We start from the raw sequence: 13,420 nt of genomic DNA, 5'->3' as shown, positions 1-13,420 counted from the left end.
TTTGAATGCCAGAAGGCATATTAGTAGTCTGAACAGAATATGAAAATTGTTTCTCATGTAAGAGAACAAGTCATTTTTGGTTTCCACCCTCTAGTGAGTGTTTGCTTTGTTCCTCCTCCATCTCTGCTTATCCATGACCTTTTTGTATTTCCTTTTCTCTTATTTTTAACTCGAAATTGAAATTCCATGGTTTTTCTTTTTCTGTCTTTGTAAATCTATTTTCAAAATATGTGGAAAATACTATACCTTCTGATTTACGTCTCCTTTTTTTATTTCCAAATTTGGCCATTCTTAGTGATGCCTTGGACTTGTGCCTGGTTTCGCAACATCAAAAAACTTTTTTGTGTTGAATTCATAACCTTCACCAAAAATAGTGATATGGGGTAAAGCTGAAACTTCCTAAATTGTCATTTTAAACTGATGTAGCAAACTTTTTAAATGTGAATAATTGTTTTAGGATGGTAAGTATGTAAGTTAGCTCGTTGAGCTAGAAGATTTGTTTTCAGATGTTACCTAGTATGGTGGCGAAACATCATCAGAGAGTGTCTCTGGTAAAGTGTGGTGGTATGTTCCGCCTCTCTATTTATAGGTCTTGGTCTTTTAAGGTGGGTGATGTTGTAGGGTGAAGTAAGTTTGTGAGGCATGAATGGGAATGCCTTGGGAGGTATTCAGTATGCAATGAAGTCAGTTTTTAAAAAAACTAAAGTAATAGCATCATCTTATTCCAACAGGTTGTGGACTTGTATTATGTCAAAGAGAATTTATAAAATTAGGTGCTGACTTCTAAGATTAAGTTTAGGTGGGGTGAAGACCATTTTCTTTCTAATTGTAACTCCTGACACTAAAAGAAAGAAGTCAGGAACATTGGTGTATGCATCAGTTGCCATTGTGCAACCTCAATACATGTGCTGAACTGTTCCTGACTCTCTCAATGTCAACTGGTGTGTGCACAACTGTTCCTGATGCATTTCAGTCAGTGGCAGAAGCACTGAAATATTTTCAAGTATTGTAATTATAAATATCTTAGTGCCTCATTAAGAGACAATCGCACTTTTTTTTTATTGGACCTATCCTGTAAAAATTTACTGGACTTTTTATATTAAAGTGGTGGCTATAGATAGACGTAAGACCACTTTTTTAGTTGTGTTCACATAAGTTAAGCATTCACAAGAATAAAGATAATTTGTGAGCAAATTTCCTTAACGGAATCAAACCACTTTAGCTGGTTTTCTTAGGAGTTGAAATTTATTAGGCATTGAGAAAGATCTGTATAATTTGTGTAATACATGCTTAATCTTAATTAATTTGACAGTCATTTGGGTTATTCTCCACTTGATTCAAAATAGTTTTCATTTTTAGATTGCTTTATAGAAGCTAGTTAAGTTGATTCTTTATGGAGCTTTGACTTTGAATTAATAAGATTAATAGTAGATTACAAATGAACAGATTTAAGTATTCAATCCTATTTGTTAATGGCCAGGGTGCATTTAAGTGCAGCAAACTTCTTAATTAATCGGCTCCTATGTGACTAGGAGTGTGCAATTGGTCAAATATTTTGGTTGATCAAAAGATCCACATAATCAATTAAAACATATGCCAAATTGTAGAAACATAATGCAGGGGATATGCACATCATTTCTTTTTATTTATTTACAACATAAATCACTTGAATAATAATGCAGCTTTGTCTGGAACAAAACTTAATGGCAGAGAACCTGCTTACTCTCAACTTCACCTGACTACTTGGATATTGCAGAGTTCGTGATGATAATACATTAAATCTCCAGCATTTCTCTGTTTATCCAGAGTGCTAGTTCATAAGGTGCCGATTAAAATGCAGTTTGCTGTACTAAGTTTTACATTATAAAAACAAAGAATTGGAGGAAATTTTGCACGTTTGTCTTCTAATGTTTGTTTATTTCTTATCTTCCAATGTTAACTTTAAACTTTTTCACTTTCTCCTAGATTTTCCACTAACTTCTCACCTGTCTACATTGGCCAATATTCACAAGATTTACCACACCTTAAACAAACTGGTAACTTCAATTTTCTTAATACTTAGTGCAGAGTAAATTGCTGCAAACTATTTTTTCACTGGCCACATAAATGCAAACTTCAAAAGAAATGGCTTAAATACAAAATGACAGCAAACAAGTTGTCATGTAATTTTCTCTACCCATAAGTCTTTAGTTATCCTTCTGGGTTTTAGTCTACTAAATGGTTTGGTTTGAGTTGTTTGGAAAGTACATAACTTTAAACAAAAACTTTGCTGTGAATAGCAAACTTGGGTAAGAAACACAAATGGGAAAGAGACTAATCAAATACAGCAGAACTTGGATGGATTGGCAAGCCTGGCTGATAAGTGACAGATGATTTTTAATATGGAAAAATGTTATGGTTGGGCAAGTGTAATAAGTAGGAACTATGTAAGCTATAGATATTGTTCTGTAGTCAGTGATAAGCAAGAGCTATCTTGGGACTTGGTGGATATATTAATGAAGGCATCAAGGACCTCCTGTTGCGTGAGGAAGAAGGACAAGGATGACAAGATAAAGGGACTCTTGGGGAATGAGGGAGGTTGTGAATTTAGTAAAAGGCAAAAGAAACATTATGTAAGCTTTAGGAAGCTAAAATTGGACAGGGTCCATGAGGAATATAAAGCAGAAAAGAACTCTGGCAGGGAATTAGGAAAGCAAGAAGGGGCTGTGAAATGACCTCAGCAAGTAGGTTAAAGAGAATCCCAAGCATACGTTAAAACAAGAGGATCACGAGGGAGAAGGTAGGATTAAGGAGGGAACTTGTGCATGAAGGCAGAGGATGTGAGCGAGATCCTAAATGAGTACTGGGCATCAGTATTCAGGAAAAATTATGGCGAATAGTGAGATTTGTGTGTGGAGCATGCTAATATGTTTGGGTGTTTTCAGATCAAGAAAGTAGTAATGTTGGCTCTTTTGAAGAGCGTAATGCTGGTATCTACCTCAGGTTATTGAGAGAGCCAAGAGAGGAGATTTCTGGGGCCTTGACCAAGATAGGAGTATCCTCACTAGCCACTGGAGAGGTCCCAGAGACTGGCAAGTACCGAACGTCCTTCCGTTGTTCAAGAAGTGGGGACAGTTGGTTCTGATATGTGGCAGTTCTGTTTTTATGTGACCGCTCATTATAAAATTGTGCAATAGCCGCGTCATTTAAACAAATGGGCCAGAGTTACGTTGTAGCCAATACAGGTAAGGAAAGTTCGCATTCTACAAATAACTGTCTAAATTCTTCAATCTCATTTACAGCTAATTCTCAATGAAGCACCCATGGTAGCAGTACAGTCTGTAATCCAGGAGACTATAGACCTTTGACTCTCTTGTTGATGGTTGGGAAGCTGTTGGAGAGAATTCTTAGGGATGGGAGTTGCATGCATTTAGAAAAGAATGGCCTAATTTGGGATAGTTGGCATGGCTTTATGCGAGGCAAGTCGTGTCTTACTGTCTTGATTAACTTTTCAAGGTGGTGACAAAATTGATCAATGAGGGTAGAGCAGTGGATATTGTCTACATGGATTTTAGTAAGGTTTTCAACAAGTCCCTCGTAGTAGGCTTATTCAGAAGATTAAGATGCATGCGATCCACGGTTACCTGGATGCATGGATTCAGAATTGGCTTGTGCATAGAAGGCAGAGAATAATGGTGGAAGGGTGTTTTCCAGGCTGGAGGTCCATGACTAGTGATGTTCTGCAGGGATCCATATTGGGACCTTGGCTGTTTTGTAATATATAAATGAAAATGTGGGTTAGCATGTGTGCAGAAAATATTAACATCGGAGTTGCAGATAGTGTAGAAGGTTGTTAAAGGATACAGAGGGATATAGATTAATTACAGAGACTGGCAGAGAAATGGCAGGTGGAATTTAATCCAGGTAAGTGAGAGATGAGGCACTGTGGGAGTTCAAATGTTCAGGAAAAGTTTACAGTTATTGGCAGGACCCTGAATAGCATTGATGTGCAGAGGGATCTTGGGATTCAAGTCCAAAGCTCCCTGAAAGTGACTGCACAAGTAGATAGGGTGCTAAAGAAGGTGTATGGCATACTTGCCTTTACTGGTTGGGGAATTGAGTACAAGAGCCAGGATGTCATGTTGCAGCTTTATAAGACTTTGGATAGGCCACGCTTGGAGTGTTGCATTCAATTCTGCTCACCACATTACAGGAAGGATGTGCAGGCTTTGGAGAAGGTGTAGAAGAGGTTTAACAGTATGCTGCCTGGATTAGAGTCTGAGCTATAAGAAGAGGCTTGAAAAACTCAGGTTGTTTTCTCTGTAATGGCAGAGGCTGAGGGGAGACTTGATAGAAATCTATAAAATGAAGCATAGATAGGGCTGATGGTCACACTTTTATCCCAGAGTTGAAATATTTAATGCTAGAGGGAATGCATTTAAGGTGAGCGAGGGAAAGCTCAATGGAGATGTGAAGGAGGAGGTTTTTACGCAGTCTGAAATACTGCTGCTACGGATGGTGGTGAGGGAGATAGGGGCATTTAAGGGACTTTATAGATAAGCACATGAATATGCAAGGAAGGATATGGACTAAGGGCAAGCAGAAGTGTTTAGTTTACTTCGACAACAATATGGGCCAAAGGGTCTGTTCCTGTTCTGTACAGTTCTACATGGTAGTAAGGCATTGAGAAGACAGATGCTGAGTTACTCAGCGCAGTTTCTTGCCTCTGATCTTCTGTTGTAGCCACAGTATTTATATGGTCCAGTTCCGATTCTGGTTAATGGCAATCCCAGGATGTTAGTGGGGGATTCAGCAATGATAAAATCATTAAAAGTCAAGGGGCATTGGTTAGATGCTGCTTCTTCTTTGGGAGTGATCAATGTCTGGTGTTGCATGTATGGATATTGTTCAATTCTTGCTGCATGTGAGCACAGGCTGTTTCAGTATCGGAGGTGTTGTGAATGGTTTTGAACATTGTTCAGCCACCCTAGGCAGCATGTTCCAGACTCCTCCTACTGTATTTTAAAAAAACTTGCTCTTCACATCATTGGTGGCCATCCCCACTTCTAACCTTTATGGGGGAGGGACGTCATTGACAAAGCAGCAGGAGCAGATTAGACCCAGGAAACTGCCTTGAGGAACTCCTGGTACTGTGTTCTTGGTCCAAGAACTGTCAGTTTCCCATAACCATAGCCATTTTTCTGTGTGAAAACTTTCCCCCTGACTCCTACTGACTTCAGCTTTTCTCAGACTCCTTTGATACCACATTTGGTCAAATAGTGTCATGACTTTGAGGACATTCAGTCTCCCCTTGCCTTTGGAATTCAGTTCTTTTGTTTGTATTTGGGGAGGGCTATAATGAGATCTGTAGGTGAATGTTCTTAACACCTGAAACTGTGCATTGATGACCAGGTTCTTGGGGAGAGTGTTGCTTGATAACACACTCAATTACTCCCTCCATTACTTTGATAACAATTAAGATTAAACTAGGTTAGGAACTGGTCAGATCTATTTCTCTGCTTTTTGAATGCTGCTTATACCTGCTTCAATAATTTTCCACACTTTTGGGTAAAAAAAATGATAGTGATTAAGGCCAGTTCTGGAGCCTACAATTCTATAGCCTGGATAGTGTGCAGATTCATGGGCTTTGTAGTATCTAGTGATTTAAATTGGCTGAAAGTTGATATCCATGATGGGAATTTTGGGAAGTGGTGGATTTTCTGCTCTAATTTTGGCTGAAATTGGTTGCAAATATTTTCAGCTTTTCTGTAGTGGTTTTGATATAGCTAAGTGGCTTCTTGGGCAATAAAGAGGACCACATGACTGAAGTTTGATTCCTCACAAAAAAGCCAGACCAGTAAAGATAGTAGATTCCTTCCCTGGAGGACTCGAGTGAGCCACGTGAGCTATGTTGTATTTTATTATAAGCAGATACAAGGCATTGATTGGGATTTCACTTGAACAGATCATAAGCTTAATAAAATAGAGTTGGTGGTTGAAGTTGCAATGTATAAATTTAGGTCAACCTGTTCAAACGTTATAACATGTCTCTCTGGGGCAAGTGAGACTTGAAGCCATATGTTATGACCCTGTAGTACATTACATATTAGAGCTGTATTATTGCAGTATTTCACTAAATGTTTGTCTAAGAAAAGATTGGCTTCACTATCACTATATAAAACAAAACTCAGTCTACCACAGCAACCAGTCCTTCAGCCCAACCAGACTTTGCTGACACCTGATGCCTTTCTGAACAAAAACCTTTTGCCTCTGTGCTGTTGTATTCCTCTATTCCCTGCCTGTTCATATATCGATTTAAGATGCCTCTTAAATGTTGCAATTGTATCAGTCTCCTCCACCCCAGCAGCGCATTCCAGGCACTTAGCACTGTCTGTTTTTTAAAAAAAAACAAAAAAAAAACTGGCTCTCGCATCTCCTTTTAAACTTGCCCCCTTTTACCTTAAACCTGTGTCCCTGAGTAATTAATATTTCTACCCTGGGTGAGAGACTCCCAATGCGCCTCATAATTTGTAAACTTCTATCAGGTCACCTCTCATCCTTCGATGTTCAAGTGAAAATAGACGAAGATGGTCCAATCTCTCTTCATAGCTTATCCCCTCCAAACCAAGCAATTTCCTGATTAACTGTTCCTGTACCCTCTCCAAAGCCTCCACATTTTTCTGGTAGTGTGGCGACTGTAACTGTACACAGTATTCCAAATGCGGCCTAACTAAAGTTCCATACAGCTGCAATATGACTTGCCAATTCTTGTCTTTGTCAGTGCACAGAGTAGAAGAATGTCATCTGCCTTTACGACCATCTTATCCAAACGTTGCTATTTTCAGGTAACCGTGGACTTGTATGCTTAGATCCCTATGGATGTTAATGCTTCTAAGGGTTCTGCCATTCACTGTTTTTCTTTTTCTCCTGCATTGCAGCTCCCAAAATGCATCAACTTGCATTTGTCTGGATCAAACTCCATCTGTCATTTCTCCAGCTTATCTATATCCTGCTATCTTCACTTTTCACTTTGCAGCACCCCCCTCACCCCCAAATCTTTGTGTCATCTATAAACTTACGAATCAGGCTACCTATGTTTGGAGGAGAATAGGAAAATATATGTATGGTCCAAGCATTGATCACTGCAGAATATCATTACAGGTTTCCAATTGGAAAAACACCTTTCCATCACTATTGTCTTGTGTCTAAGCCATTTCCACATCCATCAATTCAGCCTGCAGCAGATCCCATGTGACTTCACCCTTTTTGTATCAGCTTGCCATACGGAACCTTATTAAGGCCTTGCTGAAGTCCACATAGACAACGTTCACTGCTCTTTTCTCCTCAATCATCTTTGTCATTTCCTCAAAAAACCTCAATCAAGTTTGAGAGATAACAAGCTTCTTCACACACAGCCATGCTGCCTGTCACTAATGAGTCCATGTTTTTCCAAATGTGAGTGAGTCTGATCCTCAAACATCTTCTCCAATGGTTTCCCTACCACTGATGTATGGTTCACTGGCCTGTGATTTCTCAGATTATCCCTGTTGCCCTGAAGATTATCCAGTCTTTCTGGAATCCTCCCTATGGCTAAAGTGGATACAAAGATTTCCTTCAAGGCCCCAGCAATTTCCTCAACACTCTGGGATAAATTTAGTGAGATCCTGTGGACTTGTCTACATTAATGCTTTACAAACGCCTCAACATTTTTTTTAATGTTGACATGCCCCAGAATGTGGAAGTGGGCCCTTTGGCCCAACAAGTCCACATGGGCCCTCCGAAAAGTAACCCACCCAGACCCATTCTCCTTTCCTGTATTTACCCCTGACTAATGCACTTAACACTATGGGCAATTTAGCATGGCCAATTCACCTAACCTGCACATCTTTTGGACTGTGGGAGGAAACCAGAGGAAACCCAAGCAGACACAGGGAGAATATGCAAACTCCACAGGCATAGTTGCCCAAGGCTGGAATTGAACCCGGGTCTCTGGCCCTGTGAGGCAGCAGTGCTAACCACTGAGCCACCGTGCCACCCCTAACATAATTCACCATCTACCATGTCTCTCTCCTTTTGAAAACTGATGCAAAGTACTCATTATGGACCTCACCCACTTCCACATACATGTTCCTTCCTCTGTCCTTGAGTGGACCTAACCTTCCCAGCTATGCTCTTGCTCCTCTTTTATGTCTAAACCGCCATGGAATTTTCCTTTAATCCTGTTTGCCATAGACATTCCATGGTGCCTTTTAGTCCTAACTCCTTGTTTGAGCTGTTTCCTTCTTTCTTTGTCTTCTCTGAGGCTCTGCCTGTCTTCAGTATCCTAAGCCTTCTATTTGCCTCCCCTTTTTTTTTGACAAAGCTCTCAATTTCTTGTCATCCAATCTTGCTATTCTTATCTTTCATTTTCACAGGAACATGCTGGTCTGATCAACTGACTTTAAAAGATTCCCACATGATAGATGTGGATTTACCCTCAAACAGCTGTCCCCAATCAGTGTTCTCCAGTATCAGCCTAATATTGTGTTAGTTAACCTGCCTACAATTTGATATTTTCACCTGAGGATTATTCTTGTCCTTATCCAGAAGTAACTTAAACTTACAAATTATGGTCAATGTTCCTGAAATGCTTTGCCACTGAAACATCAATCACCTGGCCAGGCTCATTCTCCAATAGGTCCCATATAGCCCACCCTTAAACCATCGTGGAGATAGATAACAAATTTCCTCCGAACCTGTCCAAGTCCCAGCACTAAGCAGGTTCCAGTCAGTACAGGGAAGGTATATCACTCACCACAACAATCCTTTTTTTGTTTGTACATTTGATCATAATCTGTCAACATATCTGTTCCTCTATCTCTCTGCCTGTTGGGAGACCTGTAGTACCAACCCATCAAAGCATTGCACTCTTCCTATTGTACCCATAACAGCCTCGTTTTAGCCACTTCCCCTACCAGCCCAGGATGAGCCTTCCAAGGTGTCCTCTCTCCGTACAGCTGCAATATTCTTTTTTTATTCTGTAAAGTAACTCCCTCACCTCTTAATTTCCCCTCTACCTTGCCTGAAACATCTAAATCCTGGGATGTTAAGCTGCTGGTCTTGTGCCTCAACCAAGACTCAGTAGTAACTACAACATTATAGTTACATGTATCAATTCAAGCTCTAAGTTCATCTAACTTACTGTTATACTCCTCCACATGAAAACAAATACTCATCAGATCACCAGTCCTGCTGTGTTCAGTAAACTTCTCCTATCTATTCTTCTAATCTTACCGACCATAGTCTCTGACTACTGGCTGGTTATTTTACTTGCTGACCTATTGCTATTTCTTGAGAGGTCATGCTTTCAAGATTTGATGTTTGATGTTATGACACTGGGTAAACCCTTCTGCTAATTTGAACCAGACCCACAGAAAAGCTCCCGTCACTTTGTAATCTGTTAAAGCATGAGTGACCAAAGACTACAAAAATCCTTTTATGTAAAGAAAAATGTTTTAATAGTTTATTCTTTAAGAAACACAAGAACATTAAACACCAACTATCTACACTGTAATCCTCCTTTGATCGACTTATCTACACTATAAGAATAAACTGAACCAATCCCCACTTCCCCCCCCCCCCCCCCCCCCAGTTTAAGTTTACAAACAAAATCAAATTTTCAAAACCAGGCCAGTTGTCGCTGTTCCCTTGGTATCTTTGTCTGTACTTTCCTGGGTCTCTTTGGTCTTCTGCTTCCCAACTTTCATATGAAAAGGTATCTTTCAGAGAGTAGTTCTGCAGGCCGTTTGTGTTTGTTGGTGCTCTTTGCCTATCTGGCTAACTGTTCAAAATGTCTTGATTTTTATAAATCCCGAAACATCAGACTATCTCATTGGTTTGATGTCATCAAAACATTGAAATTCACATTTGATTGGATTTTGGTATCTTGGGGCATAATTTAAATTTACTGGCCAAATTTGAATTTATTGTGTATTGTAGCAGCACAGCTCTAGCTATTTGTTTCACAGCCAAATGTTACATTTTTAAATTTTTCAGCACACTCTAGGTCGTGCCAGTTTCCACTCTCCCTTCAAAGTACAGTATACAGACGTTTCGTCCCCTGTCTAGGTGACATCCTCAGTGTTTCGGACCCTCCTGTGAAGTGCTTCTGTGATCTTTCCTCCGCCATTTGTAGTGGTTTGAATCTGCCGCTTCCGCTTGCGGGGGTATCCGTTTTTGGCCAATACATTGTATAGGTGTTCTTCCTCTTTTTGCAGTTCTGGTGTACTGCAGTGTGTTGTGGCCCTTTTGAATAGTGTCTTGATGCAACTTCTTTTGTGTGTGTTGGGGTGGTTGCTTTCGTAGTTCAGGACTTGGTCTGTGTGGCTTTCCTGTATACCTTTGTGGTGAATTCTCCGTTCAGTGTGCTCTGTACCATCACGTCTAGGAATGGGAGTTGGTTGTCCTTTTCTTCCTCTCTAGTGAATCGGATTCCTGTGAGTGTGGCGTTGATGCCTAAGGGAAAGACAACTGAACGAGGACATGCCGCAACCCAAAGGACTAGCCACACTACCATACATCAAGAGCATTTCCGAACTGACAGCCAGACTACTGTGACCACTAGGACTCATAACAGCACACAAACCAACAGCCAGCCACTCTCTGACGACAACTCACCAGAACGAAGGACCCAATACCCAACATGAGCAAAACCAATGTAGTGTACAAAATCCCATGCAAAATCCCGTCCCAAAACACGACATAGGACAAACAGGAAGGCAGCTAACGATCCGCATCCATGAACACTCCTCGATGTCTGATGCTTCAAGGAAAATATTCAGCCTGTACCTTTTATAGCTCAAATCCTCCAACCCTGATTTTTTTTTTTAGAGCTTGCAACTGGAGTAAGTGTGTCTCCCACAAAATAATTACTCTTTCTATAATTATCAACACTGCCTTCCTATTGTTAAAGTTATATTTCCTTTTGTTTTTGAAGGGACCTGTCCTTGAAACTGAATTTAACTTGAAAATATTGTAATTAGTTTTCAGATTTACTGTTAATGTAACACTTGTCTGTTTCTTTTTCAGTAAACAAAAAACTTTAATTATACAGCACCTTACGTAACTTGAGGACCACAGCTAATGAAGTGCTTTTGTAATTTATTTATTCATTGTAATGTAATAATGTGACTGTGTCAATCTGCATAGCTATCTTCCAAAATAGTGATAGGATACTAACTAGAAGCAATCCGTTTTATAAAACAATGTTGGTTGAGGAATATTGACCTGGGTGCTGGGAAGAGCTCTTTATGCTTCTGTTTAAGCGGTGTGGTGATTCTTATGCATTTCTCTGAGGGTTTATGGAGCCTTGGTTTAATTTCTTATAGAAAGACTAGAGCTCTGACAATGCAGTTTTCTGACTTCAGAGTTTTTTCAATGAGCCATGAAGTTGCTTATGTTTTTACAATAAACTATTAATGATAAATGCATCAACATGGCCTTTGATATTAAGAGCTGCACATTATAGCATATCTTGGAAGAATTCAAAAGAAAAACTAGGGCATGAAGTGTTTTCCAAAAACATTGGCTTACGTTGCAATCCAATTCTATGGCACTGACCAGTCTGTAGTTTACTATCTTCTAAAGTGTGGCTCATAGCCTAAGCTTCAGCCAGCAATGTGGTACCTGTATAGTAAATCTATAAAATTTGGTTTTGTATTTAGAAAACAATTTTTCTACGACAAATTGAATGCATTGAAAAGCTTCACAATATTCACTCCACATTTTCATATCACAATTTTCTTTGAAAACTGTCACTTTGTCAAATAGGTTGTAATTGGATTGCAGCTGTTTTAACTGCTCTAGAACATTAAACAGTTGAGTAAAATATTTTGCAGAAAACGAAGTCGTTCTTGAAAATTGAATAAAACAACACAATTTGGGATCTTTTTGCAGACTGTGCCACTAATAGTTTCATGATCCTGATGAGTTATGATTACCTGCAGCAATCAGCATTAGTAATAACATTTGTATCTGCATGTTGCACAGCATGTTCTTCACACTAGGTAAAGCAGCCAAAATATTTATTTACCAATTAAAATACAGTATGAACATATTTAATCCATCACAGTATTTTGAGGTAAATGCAATTTATTTGTGTAGCTTTCAGGTGAGCAACAAAAATTGTTCCCAATCATCAGGCGGCAGTGTTACAGTGGTTAGCACTGCTGCCTCAATGCCAGGGGCATCGTTCACTTCACCCTCTGGTTACTGTGTTGGACTTTGCACAGTCATCCTCAGGATGCTCCGGTTTCTGCCCACAGTTCAGGTCAGGTGGATTGGCCACTCAATTGCCCATAGTGTCCAGGGATGTGTAGGTTAGGTGGGTCAGCCATGGGCAATACAGGTTACAGGGATGGTATAGGATGGTGCATCTGGATAAGATGCTATTTGGAGGGTCAGTGTGGACCCGATGAGCTGAATGGCCTGCTTTCACATTGTTGGGGTTCTATGATTCTGTGATCTGCTGTTAGCAAGTGTGCAACCACCTGCAATTCATTACAGCAATTAGACTTTTGTAAACCCCTCATTTGTAAAAGCAATTGAAGTTAATATTGCATGCGAACTGCTACAGTAGTTAATGCCCTGTTGTGATCACATAAGTATGAAATAGCTTTTCCTCTGAAAATCACTCCTGAAGATATGGTGAAGAGGAGGGAGAGGTTGCTCTGCAAGATAATGTTTGGAAAACCTCAACTTTTAAGGCTAAGATTAACTGTGCTGTAATGAGTGTTATATGGTGAATTGTATTACAAAATGCGGTGCTAGAAACTTGATGATTTGCACAGTTTTTCCTTTCTTCCCTTTCTCTTCCCCTTTATATTACAGAATTTGACAGAAGACGTTGGCCAAGACGATCAGCAATCAGGTTTGTGATTTTCTTTTTTATTTGCCCCCTCTCCTGTGCTAGTGGGGATGGCAGTGAAAATGCAGTTTTACCAACTGATGTGATGTTGAGTTGGAATGGATCAACTCCAGTGGTTGATTAGTTGTCTGTTTGTTTTTGTTTTTAATGCAGTATACTCACTATGGGTGTGCAAATATTCCTCCAAACGAAAGGAGTAGCCATGGGCACCTGCATGGGCCCCAGCTATGCCTGCCTCTTCGTAGGATATGTGGAACAATCCATCTTTCGCAACTACACTGGCCCCACCCCCCCACCTTTTCCTCCGCTACATCGATGACCGACTGTATCGGTGCCGCCTTGTGCTCCCACGAGGAGGTTGAACAGTTCATCCACTTCACCAACACCTTCCACCCCGACCTCAAATTCACCTGGACAGTCTCAGATTCCTCCCTTCCCTTCCTCGACCTTTATTTCTATCTCAGACGACCGAATCAACACGGACATCTACTACAAACCAACCGACTCCCACAGCTACCTGGACTACACCACCTCCCA

At 40.1% G+C, this 13,420-nt stretch overlaps 1 protein-coding gene across 3 annotated transcripts in view; it reads left to right on the top strand.

Annotated features, from left to right (window-relative positions):
• Window positions 1-13,420, top strand: part of dcun1d4 (DCN1, defective in cullin neddylation 1, domain containing 4 (S. cerevisiae)) — a 72,187-nt gene that overhangs the window by 8,493 nt on the left and 50,274 nt on the right. For all 3 annotated transcript variants that reach the window (XM_043691125.1, XM_043691143.1, XM_043691134.1), the window contains exons 2-3: window positions 1,966-2,036; window positions 12,847-12,886. In XM_043691125.1, the coding sequence (XP_043547060.1) occupies window positions 1,966-2,036; window positions 12,847-12,886 (111 nt within the window). The remainder of the gene's footprint in view (window positions 1-1,965; window positions 2,037-12,846; window positions 12,887-13,420) is intronic.

This window comes from Chiloscyllium plagiosum, chromosome 1 (assembly GCF_004010195.1).
Source record: "Chiloscyllium plagiosum isolate BGI_BamShark_2017 chromosome 1, ASM401019v2, whole genome shotgun sequence".
NCBI lineage: Eukaryota > Metazoa > Chordata > Chondrichthyes > Orectolobiformes > Hemiscylliidae > Chiloscyllium > Chiloscyllium plagiosum.
This window is presented reverse-complemented; position numbering and strand designations above follow the sequence as displayed.